This window comes from Argiope bruennichi, chromosome 6 (genome assembly GCF_947563725.1).
Source record: "Argiope bruennichi chromosome 6, qqArgBrue1.1, whole genome shotgun sequence".
NCBI lineage: Eukaryota > Metazoa > Arthropoda > Arachnida > Araneae > Araneidae > Argiope > Argiope bruennichi.
Window position 1 is genome coordinate 17,392,426 of NC_079156.1, and position 18,815 is coordinate 17,411,240.

Below are 18,815 nucleotides of genomic sequence, written 5' to 3' on the forward strand. Positions count from 1 at the left end.
TTTATCCATCTAGTTCTCTTTGTTTTGTATCTATCGAGCTATATTCGAATAGCTGGACTGGAACAGAATAGATTTTGCTCACAATTTGATAAAAATCTACAAAATTGGTGTAAAAGACCGTATACCAAATTTCATGTGTGTAGCTCAAAGCATTTTTGAGTTATCTTTATCACAGAGAGATATGATGTCAAAAAATGCGTTTTTCGAACTCAAGGGGGTTTAAAACATTTAGATTCATCAAAATTTTGAGTTCGAATTTTTTGACGATTACAATAATATCACCATACTTCATATACAAGAAAGCAAAAATCAAAAGAACTTAAAATAAAATAATTTAATTTTCAGTGTCAATGATGTTAAGTCAATTCGTGAAATGATTATATAAAAACTTCAATAATATTTTTTATTAAAATTAATTAGTTTAATATATAATCTTAAATTATTTAGGAGTATTATTAGAATTAATTAAAATTACTCACATATTTCGTATAAGTAAATGTGAGAAAGTTGATAACGTTGATGTGCTGCATTAATCTTTATATCACCAAGAGCTGACTTTCTTAATACTTTCTGCGTCGGTGATACCGTTTCGTGCTTCCATAATTTGCTTTTAATAATTAACAGATGTCATCATTTTTTAATTATATTGAGTTTTCATACTCCTAGACGGCAATATGATTTGAATAAGAGTGAACAAAATATTTTATGCTTTTATATTTATTATTTATTTAAATTTACAGTAATTATTATTTATCAATTATTTGCTAAATTTTTTAACGCTAATGTAATTTAACTGTCAGAATTGAATATTAGATTGACTTCAGGTATAGCCTGTAGGATATATATATATAGCTGAAATTTAAATTTTCAAAGTACATTTTACATTAAAATTTTTCTTTATGTATATTTATTAGTAAAGTTAAATAAAGACATTTAAACTTGAAACTGGTCGAAAAAAATATTGGAAAAACTATATAAATGTAATATTTTTTTTTTCAATAAAAAGGGTTAATGACAGCTAATTTTCTGTTCCGCGTCATCAATGCCTAGGAAGAGCCTAAGATAAATCGGTATAAAAATGTTAATTTGCATGAATATATCGATACTACAATTAAAAAAAGATACAAAAGAAAATATATCTCTATTCCAAATACGTTAAGTAATTAGGCATAAAAAGCACTTTGGAAGAAACTAATAAATAAATAAATGAAAATAAGGCTTGTTTATCGATCTATTAAACTTATTAATGGCTTTTAATGATGTCCATGTCCGTAATTGTTTTCAATTATAACTAAGCAAATTCGCCTAACAGTAGCTGCTACCCAGAATTTATTTACTTTCGTTCAGAAGTTAGCAATGCGTCAAGTTCAACAGTCCTGAAAAGGCGAACAGCACTGCTTTGTTCCATTCCCCTTCTGCCCCCCACATGGGAAAACATTCCCCCTCACCTTTTTTCATCAGTTCACTGGACCACGGAAAAAAAAAGAAAAAAAAAAGAATACCAACGCATTCGTAGGAAAAACCTCAACAAATCAAATCTCTCTCTCTGCATTTGGCTAACCCACTTCTAAGAGTAGACAGTCCGGCTTTTTAGAAGAGTCCGGCGAGCGCGTTTTTATAAGGAATGCGACGCGGAGAGTTGAAATTTGACCCTGGCTTTTGAGTGTTTTCATTTTGCACATGTATGTGTGTGGAAGTATTCTGCCCAACCAATAGCAAACGCGAGTGCGGTTTTAAATGTTTCTCCCTTGTTTCTCAGCTGTTCTATCATTCCCACTGACATACATAACGTGGCTCTCGGCTTGAAGAGGCAGACGATATTTTTCGCCCTGTTTGAATATTTTGAATTGAGTTGATATCGAATAACTGGGACCGTGTCTAGCAGTGATTCTTGTTTCGAATTAAATTCTGCGTTTCGTTTTCGGATTTTGTTTCGATTTTTTTTCCGGTTTTGATTATTTTTGTATCGTAGTTGAATTTGTTTTACAAAAATGGAGGCAATTAAAAAGAAAATGCAAGCTATGAAGTTAGAGAAAGAAAATGCCGTGGATAGAGCTGAAGAAGCTGAACAAGCAGCTAGGGAAGCAAATCTCCGAGCAGAAAAGGTAAGAATATTGGATTTATTCTTTTAAAATATTACAGTATTCTTGACAAATTCTCTATTGGTTTGAAGTATTCGTATTCTGCGCAGAAATATTTTTTCTGTTTCCCGAATAAAATCTAGAAGTTCTTTTGATTTCAAATAATAGTTTATTTTGATTTTTTTTTTGTTCGTATCTAAAACTTACAAGTAGTATTTGAAGAAAGTGAAGAAGTTATATTACTGCAATATGAGTATCAGATTTATTCGTTTGAATATTTGTAATTTTCTTGTTCGTTTGTTTAAGTTTATATTTATCTGAGAAAATATTTTCCTATTCTAATTGAATTCAAAAATCCTTTTTAATATGAAGGAACAGATTAGTTTGATGTATCGAAAACCAAACTTCAGAAATAGCGTTTGAAAGAAATAAAGTAATATTATTGAAGTACAGTTGCTAATTATGTGTTGGGATTTTTTTTAAGCTTGTTTCATGAATATTGATTTGATTCTCATGTTCAAAATTGTCATACAAAAATCTAGGAATACATAGAGATTTCGTTAATGTTTTGTCTTTCACAGTTTTAAAAGCCGTTTTTGACGCAGAATTCTCAGAATTGTTGCTGTATGAAAATTCGGAATGGTTCTAGAATTTTCTTTCCTCTCTCTTAAAGATGCTAATTATCTTTCTAATATTTACATTTTTAAAAATTAGTTTTTTATCAAACAAAATTCAATTTAAACAATTTTATCTTATTGAGCTATAAGTGATTAAAATGATTTTTGACTTTAGGAACTATGATAATTCGTGTTGTTTGCTTCCAACCTTTATTTATTCAATAAGTTATACATTTTCCCCTCATTAGTACTTTTTATATTTTAGATTCTTTTTTGAATTAATCTTCTTAAAAATTTTATGGTGGTAGGAAAAAATCTTAATTGTGTTTCCGTGTGACGGCAAGAATATAATATCCTAGTTTAGTTTGGTACTGTATTGGCGCCGAGTATATTTATACAGTAAAAATGGAAGAGTTCAATTGAAAGTTGTATTTTTATATTTGCGACATAAATGAAAGGAAATTTTGCTCGTAATTTCTTATTTTTCGCATTTTTGCTTGTAATTTCTTAATTAAATATATTGTTTTTCAGTTTAAACAAAATTGGACGTTTGTAGTTTGAACTTTGGTAACTGAAAATTCTTTTAAATGAAAATACTTTTATTAATAAATTTAGTTCATGTTTTCTATATTGTTTGAGATAAATTTATTAGAAAGACATTTGTTATAAATTTAGTGTTGGCTGTGAGTTGCTACGAAAACAAATATATATATTTTTTTAGTTTACGAATTAGAATCAGTCTTTTGCTAAACATAACTGTTATCAAAATTTCTTTCTATAAGAAAGGTTTAAAAAATAGTGAATTTAATTAGTTATTTTAAATTTCTGTGTTTTTTTTAATTATTGATTTATTATGAAATTAGAGCAACCTAATTCACCTAATTTAGTCATTTTAAATCCATTGTCATATTTCAATAAAAATGATAATATTTCTTTCAATAATTCACTTTTACAAACATTAGCAATATTCTGTCAGTTTGAAATATATTTTTGAAATTTCATGTTACAAAAATGTTATTAATAATACGTAGAAGTATATTCTGATTTTTTTTTATCTGATCTATTTAAAAAAATATAAATATAATGACTTTTTGCTAATATATAATGATAATATAATGTTGCTAATTGTGATATATAGTTTCTTTATAGTTAATAATTTTATATCATTTTAATAATGAAAAATTATTATATAATTTTATTATTGCAATATTTGTCATTTTAATTTGAATAGTATTTAAAAAAAACAGTAAACATATTTTAAAAACACTTTTTTTTAGTGCGCTAAAACGTAGAAATTTTTTATTTAAATTTTTTTTACTTTTTAATTTTTAATTTACACTTCATTAATATAAGTGTTTAGAAGTTTTGAAATATTTTTATCCTCACTGTTTTGTTTCCTCAGTGTTGGAAATTTTGAAATATTTTTTTCCTCACTGTTTCCATACAAAGGGCACCTGATTGTGCCCTTTGTATGGAAACGAAATTTAATTATTAATTAAACTAAAAATTTTGTTTTCTAAAAATAGTAAAATAATGTATTGCCATTCAGATTAAGGTTTATTTTGATTTGGATGCACATGTATATTACGAATTATATAAAATTATCGAATCTGATGTTTAAAAATTAAATTAGCAATTTCTCTTGAAATTCTAACATTCCTCTTATTGTCTTTATAAAATTTAGAATTAATTAAAAATTTCAAATTTCTAGCGCATCAAAAAAAAATGAAATATCGATTCTAAATATTTTCTTTACAATCATAGAATAAGTCGAGCTAAGGGAAAGTTACAAAAAAGGAAATTAAAAAGATGGCTTGAAATCTTAAAATTTAAATTTGAGAATAGATCATTGACATTTATAGACAGAAGAATCTAAGATTTTCTTTCTTTCTTAATTTTTTTTTGTTTTTGTTTTGTTTTGCGGCCAGACTATGCGGAATTTGTTGTAAGGCAATCGTACCTGATAAAAGTTTTCGGTCTCAATTAGTTGCAATAAAAAAAAGGAAATTATTTTTCTCCTACTTTTTCATTCAAGATGTTAATAGAAATTGCTAATAATTATTCTCTCTCTCTTTTTTTTAAATATTGTATCGATGATTAAAAATTTCTATGCATTTCACAGCCACCGAATAATGAAATTAAATTTTAGTTCCTCAGGCTTTTTTTTTCAACGCAATTATTATTCGACACACTTTTATACTTTTAATTTATGCATTAACTTACAAGTTCTGAATAGCAGATATTTTTAAATTTCAATATCTCAATCATTTTTCTTTCTGTAAGCCATTAGTTCCTTTCATATTATAGATTTTGGAGGCTATTTCATTTTGTCCTTGCTTCCATTCGATGACTTTTCGGGGCGTCCGTCCAGTTTAGGAAGTGCCCCCCAAATGCACCTGCACCGGCCTTGCCCGCATCGACCTTGATCCCTTTTATAGGATGCGTGACTCAACGCCTCAGTCTCCGATAGCACTCCCTGAGTTATCTCTGCTCGGTCGTCTGCATGACAGTTTTATTCCTGCCTTGAGAGAGATTTATTTCAAATGGACCCAAAGTCATGACTGAACTCAGTCGTGAAAGATGGAGGGAGGGAAAAAGTTATGAATTTATGTTTAGTGTTGTGTGAAGTATGATTGAAACCATCTTGAAGCATCACTGATGCGGCAGCTTATGCTGCCGTATGTACTATCAGTACGTCACTCATATTTTCCGTCAGAGTAAGGCCGGTTTATACCATTAGATGGTCTTCAATTGGCGTCACTACTAGAAGCAGGAATCCACGTTTTCCAGCTTTTTTATCAAAACTAAACCATAAAAAAATCTGCAATGTATCACACGGTAAAAATTTTTTACCGCAGGGAGAAGGTAGAAGTTCTTTCTTGCTTGCTATACGCCTCTCCACACCCTGTCTTGCAAAGCTGTCAAGTTGTAGATAAATATTCATCAGATAAAATGAGGTCCCTGGTGTCAAAAATTTCTTCCCTCATTTGAATCCTGTTTACAAAATAAAATTGCTTGTAGTAAGTACCAATGTGACTAATGCTCAAAAGCAAACTATGAAACGTCAGCTGATTTATGCCAATGATAGATCTGTGAAATACGAAAACAAAAAAAAGCCAGTAATGTGTCCGAGATATGCCACAATGTCGTTTGATCTCTAAATTTAGTTTTAAAAAAACCAGCGAGTTAATAATATGTTAAAATATACTTGTGAGTATATTTACAATAAAATATTGAATTTCATGTCATATTTTTTCTCCGATATACATACATTTAAATTTTTCCTGACAGTATACTTCTTAAAATATCTTTGAGAAAATCATGTGCTGTTGATTTCTTACTTTTATAAATATTTTTTCTGTACAATGATTGTACAGAAAAAATATATATATGATTCTGTACAATAAATTTATTGTACAGAATCATATATAAATATATATATGATTCTGTACAATAAATTTTTTTTCTGTACAATGATTGTTTAATTCATATTTTTTTTTAAATATTTTCCTTCCTGTTTTGTATCGCGTCTTATTTATGGATTTCCTCGTTTTTGCTTTTCCTTCAATCACATCTCTATAAGAGAGACACTCACCAAAACTTAACAAAAATGATTGGAGTTTTTTTTTTTTGCCATATTTAAATGTTTCAGCTATTAAAAAAATGATTCTAAATATATTTACATTCGGCTTTGGTTTTGGCTATTTTTGTATATATGTAGATACGTGTTTGTAAAGGACGCCAAGTATTCTTACAGCAGCTTTCTGTCATAGATGCTCTTAATTCTTTTGTTAATAAATAGATTTGTTTTGCGAGAATGACACAGGGATCCCCCCCCCATAATTGCTTTCATAAGTATAATAATTCCAATGAGTTGCTGCTGAGAAATTCAAAATCAAACAAAGTAATTCCTCGAATAATTGTTTTATTTATTTATTTATACTTCATCTGTTAATGCATATTTTCTAATAGAGCGGTATTACCTGATGCTTATACTTTATTTTTACTTCGATTAATTTATGTATATCTATGCACTCTGTACGCAATAAATGTTACATGTACCTTGTAAATTGATTTCGGAATTCAATGCAAATTCTAATAGTAAAGAAAAAGAAGAAGACGAGAGAGAAAAAAAAGATGCGACGTCTAAGTTAAAGACCGCCTAAAGTTGAATGTTAGAAAGCACCCATAGTAATCCCTACCACATAACTGTAATCTGATTTTCAGTTAATATCCGATCAGTTAAAACCATTATTTACCGCTACCCGCCTTTTTAAAAATAATTTAAATGATGAATATGTTCATAATGCTTATGAGTAATTATTAAATATGCATTTATTCCCTTTTAATCTACCTACGTTAATTATAAAAAAGAAAGACAGTTGTAGTTTTATCATGAATAATTTAAAATAAAATTTGAAAAAATATATTGGGAAAAATTTGAGTTAAACCGCATCTTATAGTAAAATCTCTGGCCCGTAAATCTTCATTGTGGTTACTTTTCTCTGATGTGTCATTCGGTGCAATGACACATCAGACACATTCCTTTTCTGGTTATGATATTGAGCAGCAGCTATGCAATGCAAATTTGCATCGGATCTGAAATTTAGAGCAACTAACTTATTAAGATAGGCCTTCCTCTGTTTACCAGATAAAATTTTAAATTGTATTTTAATTCTCTTAACATACGTTGGAAGGACGGTTCTTGCTAATCACAGGTATAGATATATGTCATAGGTACAGACATATTGGTGCCCAGGATAAACATCAAAATTAGGCCCCGCCTTTTCTAACTTTCTTTTTGAGAGGTGTATATATGTAAACGTATTTTAGCAGTTGCGTGGCCGAATAGAAGAAACTTTTGAAATTTTATAACTTCGATTTATTTCACCACGGGAGGCATAATTTACGTTCAAAGAATAAGTGGTAAGAAATTCATCAGTCAGCATCGCGACACAAGAGCAGAAGAGACCAAAATTTTTCCCTTCAGTGGTTTTACTATGAAATTTCGACAGGGGTTTCTTTGATATGTTTAGACTTGGAAAGAACATTAAGGAAGGAAGTGGTAAAAGCATTGGAAATTTCTATTCCTTTTCTCTGAGTATAGGAACCTGTTGAATTCAGCAGTTTTATAGAATTAATTAAATTGTAAAAAATGGGAATTGGATCAGAAAATAAGAAACCATTTTAGAATGAAGTTAATATGGGCGAAATTGAGATAAAAACGCTCGAAATGGGTTTAAAAAGATTTGCTAAACGCATGATTCTTAAAAAAAAAAAAAAAAAAACAGATAGATAGATTTTTGTTTGGAAATTACTTTTTTTCCCTTTTTTTCTTGTTTGGTTATCAACTGTAAAACAAGATTACGTAATTTCAAAGAAAGTTCTCATTAAATGATGTTTTCGTTTTATTGATTAAATTTTGGATCGCATGATCTGATGTATATTTTTTGTGGGAAATAAACTACATAGGATTTCTTTTAAATTCAGTGGAATCATGAATTAAGTTTCTCTTACAGAAGAGGATTTTTAATTTTTCCAACTTCGCAATCTCATTTATATTCGCAAAGAAATTTGCCGCTAATTCAAAATTGTAATCTGATCTGGAAAATAATTTATTATTAAAAGGAAATGCAGTCTAACATAGATATTTGATTAAAAATTAATTTAAATTAGTATGCTTTATATCTATTAACATATTTGTATTAATTTAAGTTGGTCACTGTAAGTTAAGTTACTGTAATTATTCTTTGTATTTATTTATAAATATTGATGAATCAATCTTAGAAGAATGAAACTCTGAAATTTTGTGCAATTCAAGTTTTATTCCACGTGACTTCAGACCGGGGCTCACAATTCATTGAGCCTTTTTTTTAGATCAATTACTCTGCAACATACTGATCTTATCTCCGAAACAAATTGGAAATTGGATTTTTTTCTGTTATAGTCTTTTCGTTTTATTTTTATTGGAATGCCAGATTTCACTAATAGTATATGTTTGTATGAAAAGATTTAAAATTTACATAGATAATATATGATATATTCTTCGATGAAAATCTGTTTTACATCTTCAAATACATATATTCAAAAATTTTGAATTTACATACATAATAAAACATGAAATTTATTATATTTACTAACATTTCTGGAAAGTTGTCATAAATAAAAACGGGGGGCAAATTAGTGATATTTGGTTATCACTAATTAAATTGTAAATATTTCAAAATAAATAATTAAAGAGAAATTTGATTCATTGGAGAACTTTTTGTAGTAGTTGTTTATTCTTTAATTTAAATAAAAAGGCTTTTAGAAAAATTTTAAATGTTCTAAGATGTATATTCCCCACAAATTACTTTTGCTGTAACGATAAATGCATCTGTTTAATATAATTAGAATAGAGTATGATAATGAAACTACAAAGAGAAATTGTCGTTTGTTTATAGAAACCCATCTAATAAATTTTTTCTGTTAAGCAGAATTTTAGTGGAAGTCATTCAGAAAATATATATAGAAAATTTTTAAATATCTGTTGCTATTTCAGTCTGTATAGAAAATCCCAAATACTTAGGTACAAGATTTATTGTACTCAAGATTCTGGTTTAGAGTGCCTCAAATTACAATTTACAGGAAGTTTTTCGATGTTTTCTTTCTCACCAAAAGTACAAAAAAATAACTATGATTTTCAAAAACAAATGTCTGCTGATCTATATACTTGCATGCATGTCAGACAGACTTCTTTGCTTGTATAGGATTAATATGAGACGTTGTAGAATTTTGTTTTATTCATTCAGTATCCAGCTCAGTACTTTTGACCCACATCAAACTGAAGAACAGTCACTGATTCCAGTTTCTGTGATCCTTAGTCACTCCAGTCAAAAGATAAAAAACCAGTCCGTCATTGTTTCCAAGATCGTATTGGAAGATCTCTTCATCTCCTTGTTTGTGAGCAGGATCATTTCTGGTACATTCCATAGATAGGAGTTTCCCACACATCCACTGATAATAACCTTTGATAGCTAGTGAAGTGTCAATAAGTAATGTGCTCATTGACTGATTAGTTGATTAGCTGGATAATGAGTTGCTACATGTTGCTGCTGAATGAATGAATGTAGACATAGAGTATAGTAACGTGTTCATTGCTGATTGATAAAAGGATATCAGCCGAAAGGTCAGGAGGACATTTTTGATCCTCTGCGTTATCTGTGATTCCTCCATGAGTAAATCTTGACAGGTTCGACCTGATGACGTGTGAAGGTCTCCTTCGTATTATTTGTCTACAATGTAACGAAACTAGTTAAGAAAGTGATTGGCAAATCAGAGGATCTTTTCCTGATAAAATTAAATTGTTCTGGAACACGGTTCCTGTAACTTTTCTGCATATCGTGTTTATTTCAACTAACTCACTGTTGTTCTTTCCTTATTGTGCAAATAAAGATTTAGCTGTGCAAAAAAAAAAAAAAAAAAAATTATTATTATTTTATTTTTTTAATTCATCTCCAACATTTTTCGAACGTAAATACAAATGAATCATCTATAATTTTCGCCATTTTGTAACTTATTGATTCCATTTTTAGATTCATGAGCTTGTACTGAATAAATGAATGCACACCTCGCCTACAATGCCATAATTAGCTCACACGTAGCAAACAATTAGGCGATTATAAAGATCAAATTTTAATTATTAAAGAGTCTTTTTGAAATTTACAGAAACTAACAAATTTATTTTTAATTGCTTTATCTTTTTGTGTATTAATTTGATTCCCATATTCAGTTTAATGTTGTGTCTTGTAGACAAATCAGCGATTTTCTTTTCGTTGTATTAACTATTCACTGGCATTCTCAGCCTTAGAACCAGGGTTTCCAAATGGACCTTGCGGATTTTCAGTAGTTAACCTTTTATTTTATATCTTGCCATAAAGCAAAAACAATGGCAGAATGATCTGCTATGCTTCCTTCAATGCAGACATGTGCCAAGTAGCTGAGGTACACTCTGTTTTGATTGAATTCATTTGGATATTTTCCCATCAATAATAACGAAAATGTACATTAGGTGTATACAAAATTTTTGCGCAGTGTATGAAGAAGAACTAACTGAAGGGGATGAAATATGAGGTGTAGCTTCATTTAGTGAGGTAAACGTTACAGGATGTGCTCATTGTTCTGTTCGATTATTGCACCATTTCAAATTGCAATGTCCTATGGCTTATCTAGGAAGCTGCCTTCTTCTTTTATATGATCAGCATGATGTTATGTAATATCGAAATTAGGGAAATATCTTACAATGTAGTTCCTGGAGTGTCGGAATTACAATAATAATTATAACAACAAACAGACAAACAAACAAAAAAATGGACGTGAGTTTTTTTTAAAAACTTTTTTTATATTCTGACGTTATATGACGTGTTTGGTACTTTGCAATAGAGTGAAGAAAGGTGATTTTTCCCCCCTTTCTGATATGCATTTGGAGCTCTATCATTCGACCAACTCAAAGCTAGATTTGATTTTAAAAATTACCATTTTAACACTTATAAAATTTCCATTTTCTGTGAAACTGCATTTTTTATTTATCATGTTGATACACGCGAATATATAAACCAACAGACATTTGTATTTTGCAATGCACAGTGATTGATTTGTAATTTTGGATAGAAAGACAACAACATCGAAAAATGATCAAGATCGATTATTTTTTAATCGAAGAAATATCCCCTGAAAAGGGAAATATCATCAAATGCATAATAGCTTTCGTCAAACGGCATACATAGCGTTAGCCAACACCTATAATGTCAATTTTTTCCCCCCGTAAATCATGGAAATGAGGTTGAATGCAAAATCGTTGTTGAAAGTCAATGCAGGGGATGTGATGCAACGCGGTAGGATTGTCACGATCTTCCACTGCAAAGTAGAGTGGCTGCGCGTTTCCCAATTGGGCTTCTACATGTATGGGATAGGCGTAGGCGATTCGTAGGTGAAAAAGATACATTAATCGAATCAGAAATATATCTGAAGGCATTTCAACGTCCGTCCTATTCTATACTCGTCTGATTATATCTAAAAATTTCTAACTTCTAAGGTCTTTATGAAATATAGAAGGTCTTGTAAGGTCTCGTATGTGAAATATATAGAAAATGAATTGTAATTGTCAAAAATTCGAACTCGAGATTTTGACGGATCTCTACGTTTTAGACCTCCTGGAGTTCGAAAAACAGATTTTTAGAATTTTGTGTACCTGTAACAAAGCTTACTGAAAACTGCTTTGAGATAGACGAATGAAATTTAGTATATAATATCTACATCAAATTTATTGATCTCAATCAGATTTTGAGAAAAATCTATTTAGAGGAAGTCTGTCTGTCCGGCTGTTCGAATATAAGTTAACACGATGACTACAAAACAAAGAGAGTTAGATGAATAAAATTCCTATTATACTAATGTATCCTATTATATTTTGAGCCAAAACCAATAAGTGGTTGATTGTCTGTCGGTTTGTACTTTCGGAAGCATGTAAACGCAATAAATCAAAAATGTAGTGACTTAAATATATCATATTTCGTAATTGTAGTTTTGTGACTACAATTGTAATATCGTGTCAAATTTTGGATTCAATCAGTTGAAAAAAATGCGTTTAAAACAAAAATTCGATTTTAGGATACTGATAACTGCTTGCCAGAGATTAAATGCCCAAAAAACTCACCAAGTTCTCACACGATAGATTTAGTAACAATGCTGAATTCACACCAAAGGTTAATATTTCGTAACTATTGTACGCGAATGCCAAGACATTCTCCGGGATAACACTTTATTACAGAGTAGGTGAGAAAGTATTGGGGAGACAATTGTCACTGGTTCTGTCGAAAAAGAAGTGACAAAATATAATAAATTTTAAATAAGTGCTTTTTAGCACTGAAAGACCTTTGTTACTTACATCAACGCGTACAAAACGATCCTTGTTAACGTATTGAAGCTTTGGCCTGTTAGATTTGTTGAGAATGAATTCTATCCGGAAAAACCCCTTAGTTTTATTTTTTTTAAACTATTTTTAATTATGAGAAAAACAAATTTGTTCCTGTGTTTAAATTTTCTTTCGAGACAAAATTTAACAAAACGAGAAACGCCCAAACTAGTTATGAACAGGTTTCATTGTTGATGCATCTATCAAGAAATCTCTTCTTTTCATTCACAGACCAAAATAACTTTCGAAAAAAAAAAAAAGTTTTTACACAACCTAGATTCTGCAAACATGAAAATAAAATTTGGATTTAAGCGATATCTGATTTTCCAGGTACATGCTTCTCATATTATTTTGCTGAAAAAGTTTTTTAGAAAGGCATTCGGGATACAATAGGTCTATAAATATTGGGACTTTCGAAGCTCGTTCGGTTTGTCTCTTATGAAAGTGTGCGCAAAGCACTAGGAATGAGGTCAGTCTTTTTACTTTTTGTCCAACTTGATTGGCAAGCTGATAGAGGGAAATCGAAGTTGTGTAAATTTAGACTTTAGATAAGATTGACTCTTCAAATTCTTGGAATTGTTTAAAAAAGTCGACTCTCAAAGTAACAATGAAAATTTTCTGTGCGAATAATGTATATTTTGGAAAAGGCATAATTTACGCATGACTTGTTCATTGCAAAACCTCGTTCAGAATAATTAATAAATAATGAACAAAATAAAAACGATGTCACTAATTCATTAGGAAAAAAACATTTGTAAAAAACAAATAATGTTTTCTAGGACAAAAGATAGAGAATTGTGATTATCATTGTATAAAAAAATTGCGTGGCAAATATATAAAACTGTTTTTATAACTGTGCTTTTGCAGTGTAGCGTATTTATAAAGTATTAAAGTATTATATATATATATATTAGGGAAAACAAAACATATTAATATGTTGATAGGAGTTTTTTATTTTGATGTGTTGATTATTGATTAAAGTGCTCTTTCATTGAAAATTTAATCACATTTAATGTATGTTTTTAGTTTTTAACAATTGTTAAAAACTTATTTCTCTCATGATATTCCTTACTGTTTACTTTTCTGACAACATTAATATTTTGGCTTTCATATTTTTAATAAAATCGTCTTTCATTCCATTTTATTATGCATTAATAAAAATGTATGTCTATCAAAAATATTAAATTTTTTTTTTGTTTTCGAATTTTGTTTTTAAAATTTTTGTTACTATTTATAAGTGTTATAGAAACTTTTTATTGATTGATTTCTCAGTGTCCCTACCAAGTGACGTTCATCATATGGAATAAAAATTTAATTAAATTTTATGGATTTTCAGAGATATAAACTCTCGTAAAATACTTTGAAAAGAACTTACTTAAAATAGTGTTTTACTAACGAGAATTCTTTAGTGTGTAGAATTCTAGAACTTTAGTGCATCAAAAAAGTGTGAAAAATCGATTACAAAATTCTGTTTTTACAATTATAAAACAAATCGGAATAAAAAAAGTGTTAATAAAAAGCAAAGGCTTTATAATAACGAATACTCATTATATAAATGAAATATGTTGTAAACAAATTTTTATAAAAAGTAAAATATTATTGATTATTCATTATACTAATGTAAAAAAAGTGTAATAATTAGAAATGCACACAATTAGTCTACTATAATATTTATTAAAATTCATACATTGATATTTCAAGAATAAACTATAAAGTTTCTGATAACCCACCCAATGTTTGAATGAAAACTTTACAGGGCATATGGTTTTTATATAATTTTTTTTTACTATTATACTGTATTTTTGTGCTATGATGAAGCAAGTTACAAGCCTGCGGAGTTCATTTCTGAATCTCATATTCATAATTCTGAAAACCGAATCTTGAATTCTTGCCGTGACATTATTGATTTAGGAAAGATATTCAATTTCCTTCTTTTGTTCTTTTTAAATCTTAAAACTTATTCAGAAATAAAACCAGTCTAAATTCCTGTGGTTGGGGAAGAACGTCATCTTTCCATGGGAACAATGTCCTTATGGTCAGATGGAGGAACAAAAGCGGACCGTAACGGTCACTGAAATGAAATTCTTTAAAACTGTTTTCATTCAGACAAAAGAACGACTTTGGAACTTCGTGTTCTGAAACAATAACTCAGTCCGCCAGTCGTTGACCTGGGAGTTGGAATTATTTTAATGCAATGAATTTTTTCAATTAAAAATTTTTAAGCAATTTCTTTATTATGTATTATTATAATCAAATGAGGGAATAAATTTATAACAATTTTAAACAGTATTATTTGAAAGCGTTTCAGAGGTATTTCGCTATTGGAGTATTTCCGATAGAAAAAAAAAATACTGAAATAGGAACAACTTTTGAAATTTGTTTGGATTTGTGACGGATTATATGAAATTTGTTTGGATTTATTCACCCTGTTTATAATTTTGTGCATTATCGGATTCGGAAACCCTACGCGCTTTTGCACATGCGTCAGAACGCTTTTATTTCTTAAAAAAAGGGGGGGAGGAGAGGAAAAATGAAAAGGATATTTAGATTTAGTAATAGGTCTGAATTCAGATTATTCGCATAATCAGGACGTAATAACCGCTCATCTTTCTGCATATCACCCCTTATCGTACTATCGTCGAAAAGTGCTAGTCTCGGGATCTTGAAACGAACAATATTTCCATTTAGTTGAATTGCTTTATGTTTGTGAAGATGTAAAGTTGCAATAGATTTTTGTGTGGGATAGATTCAGTTAAAATATTTTGTACATTTTTGTATCCTCGATGACAATACTCTCATAATACATAATATTTGCCGAGCTAAATACACAATATTTTCAGAACAATACACAATATTTGCAGAACTACATTACCAGCTAATCTGATGATTTAGTGAAATTTTGATTTGATGTGAATGGTGCGATTTTTTCTTACAATAAAGATATATGTGTGATGCGTGCGCGTACATTGGCTAAACCATGTGAGCAAGAGCTACTAAACTTGTCTCATGCATTCTTTGGAGCGTGTGGATGAACACCTCAGAACGTGTTTGAATTTTTAGTTAGTTAAAAGTTAAGCGACATTTTGTTGTTTTCCTTCGAAAGCATCCAAAAATGTTGCATTACAAAAGTAATTTTTATATATGGTCGCCAAAGGCTGCTAGTTAAGTGAGATATTCTTGAGATATTAGCATTTTAAATAAAAAAATGTGCACGGATTTGAGACAAAAACTAAACAAATTATACACGATTTTAGACCACTCCATTAACCATTTTGAAGAAGCTATGTCAGTCAGCGAACGGAAATTCCCTAAGGCTGGTTGGCATCATTAGGACAATAAATAATTAAATTGTTTATGGTTCTAAACTAGTGGTATTCAAAGTTTCATAACACTGTCAGATTTGACCTCAGAAGATTGAAAAGTTTTTTTTTAATTAATTTATTTAAAACGTTTAGAATATCAAGAATATTTTGAATATATTTTTGAATCTGAATATAATTTTCTAGAAGGAAATGTTTATATAAAATTAAGACATCGTAATTTTTTTTTTAAATTTATTGACTGAAACAAAACAAAATATTCTTATTTACATTATTTAAATTCTTTTGAAAATCAAACTGAATTTTATTATGAATGAAAGCATTTTTTATTGAATAATTCTCTTAAGATATTTCATAAATTATAAAAAAATATTCTGTACTACACGTAAGATTTAAGTGCTGAATGATTCAATTTTCTTTTCCCAGTTTTTTTTTAAAAACATGTTTGTTTTCAACATTAAGAACAGTTTTGGTATTATATGAAGTTTCATTATTACCACCTCATATTAAAGTTCAAATTTTAGGGGAGTTGTACTTAGGGAAGATATTTTAGGGTGTGACACCTTTTTTTTAATACACTTAGGTATTTTTTGAAAATAGAGTTTAAAAAAAACAGATTTTGGTATTTTCTTGTATTTTATAAAGCATGAAATTTTAACATTTGTGTGATTCTTTAGATTCTCGAATGTAGGATTTTTGTTCTGCCGACCTCATTGCTGTATCTAAGGGATATCTTAGAAAGCTCGTATTACGCACTATTTATGGGAATCTTGAACCAATCCAGCAAATAGCAATGAACGGTTCTTAGAATATCTTTATTTTTTAATCGCACTAAAACGCCTTCATATCATCTGGTGGATTTCGTTCAGGCCCAGCTGTTTCTGCCTGCGGTAGATCGGAATGGATGCCTCATACTTCAAATTTTCACTGCCTTCCGTCTTTTATTATTTTATTTTTTTACGCGTGATTTATAGACTTTTGCAGATGGCTGTGCGAAAGAAATGATCCCAGAAGAAGAAAACGAGTGCACATAACTGAATGCTCGAAACTGAACTCACCAGATGGTTTTCTTTTAATGGCAATGTTCTGTGAAAAGTTGCTTACTCAGATTCAATCCCGAACTTTTTATTTTCTGGTATAGGAAGTTATAGAGAAAGCATTGTTATCATTAAAAATATCGAATTTGAGATTTGACGAATCCCCATGAATGAGACCTCCCTGTAACAAAAACACATTTTTGGCATTATGTCTCTATGTCTACGCTGAAAATAATTCGAAAACGCTTTCATTAGACGAATGAAATGTGGTAGACGGTCTTTACACCAAATTCGTTATCAACTTTTGAGCAAAATACATTTAGAGGCTGTCGTCCCGTCTTTTCGAGTGTAAACTAATACGGTAATTACAAAATGGAGAGGTCTATATGAATAAAATTTTCATGCAGATTTAACATTTATAGCGTTGACACCTATCAAATTTTGAGCCAAATCCAACAAAGAGTTGACCGTCCATCGATGTGTACTTTCAGAAGCATATAAACGCGATAATTCAAAAATGCAATTTCTTAAATATGTAAAATTTGCTATATTATTTTTTGACAACGGTAGCTCAGGGTCAAATTTTTGTTTCAGTCGGTTTGTGAAAACGGGCATAAAACGCAAATTCAATTTTAGAATACTATTAAACGAGGATAGTAACATAGTAGCATGCTAGGGATTAATAACCTAAAAACTGGCCCATTAAAATAACAATACAGTTAAGTAATTCAATAAAAATGCCGAATTAATACGAACTATTTATATTTCGTGACTATTGTACGCCAGTGCCATGTAAGGCTTTGTCTGCCTTACCCAGTATCTACAGTTTTTTGCGGAGGGGTGGAGGTTAATATCTTCATTAGAGAAAATGCAAGAAAATTTCGAGAAGACCACATCCATCTCTCCCCCCCCTTATAGATGAAATAGAGTCTCGATAATCTAAATGAGACTATAATGATCTGGAATTTGACCCCCCCCCCCATCGGCAAGGCTTTCTTAAATTATTCTTTTGAAATTATGAAAAGAAACCTTTAAATATTTTCAAACATTAGCTATTCTTTCTTAGAATAATGAGAAGAGAAGAAAACACTCAAAGTTCTTTATTTCTCTTTGTCGTTTTCGTAAGATTCTATGTCCCTGTCTGCATCATTTTCGATAATTGTAGTAAAACATATTGCTTGATTTAATGACCGTTAAAAAATCTACATATATTACTCATTTTTATTGGTTAATTTCGTAAAAAAAGAAAAAAATACGGGAGTTACTGTCAACTGTGGTAAGCTCAATCGTGAAAGCAAAATCATCAAAGCATAATCGTAAGTATGAGGTTCTGGGTGAAAAATTTCCAGCTAAGTGGTATAATAATCAAATGAATGAATAGCTGAATTAATTAAGATTGAAGATTTTTTTCTCGTGGTGTTCGGCGCCTAATTTTTTATAGCATTCTTTTCAGCATCTCTTAATTTTACGATTTTGTTTGGCCATCCATATTTTCATAAAAAATTTGTTCTAAAAATAACTATCATTTAACAAATTTAAGAAAATATTTGCAACTGTTTTTATTTTTGTAATATTATACTTCTTTTGTATCGTTAAAAAGTTTCTCAATCCATTATTCTGAACTTTTTTTATTTAATATTACTATTAATTTTCTTTACATTTACAATAATATGGTATACGTTATTTATAGGGAATCAAACTTTATTTTGAAAATATAGAAACGTGTTTTCATCCGTAACACACAAAGAATCCTGCCTTTACTTATTCGAAGCAAATCAAGTAAAATAAAAGCGTCTAAATTTTTAACT

At 29.5% G+C, this 18,815-nt stretch overlaps 1 protein-coding gene across 2 annotated transcripts in view; it reads left to right on the plus strand.

The window, feature by feature from the left end:
• The first annotated feature begins 1,636 nt into the window (after positions 1 to 1,636).
• LOC129973012 (tropomyosin-like) overlaps positions 1,637 to 18,815 on the plus strand; it is a 90,223-nt gene continuing 73,044 nt past the window's right edge. The window contains exon 1 of one of the 2 annotated variants that reach the window (XM_056087358.1): positions 1,637 to 2,105. In XM_056087358.1, coding sequence (XP_055943333.1) covers positions 1,992 to 2,105 — 114 coding nt within the window. In that variant the 5' untranslated portion in view covers positions 1,637 to 1,991. The remainder of the gene's footprint in view (positions 2,106 to 18,815) is intronic. The other variant, XM_056087357.1, reaches the window with a different exon arrangement.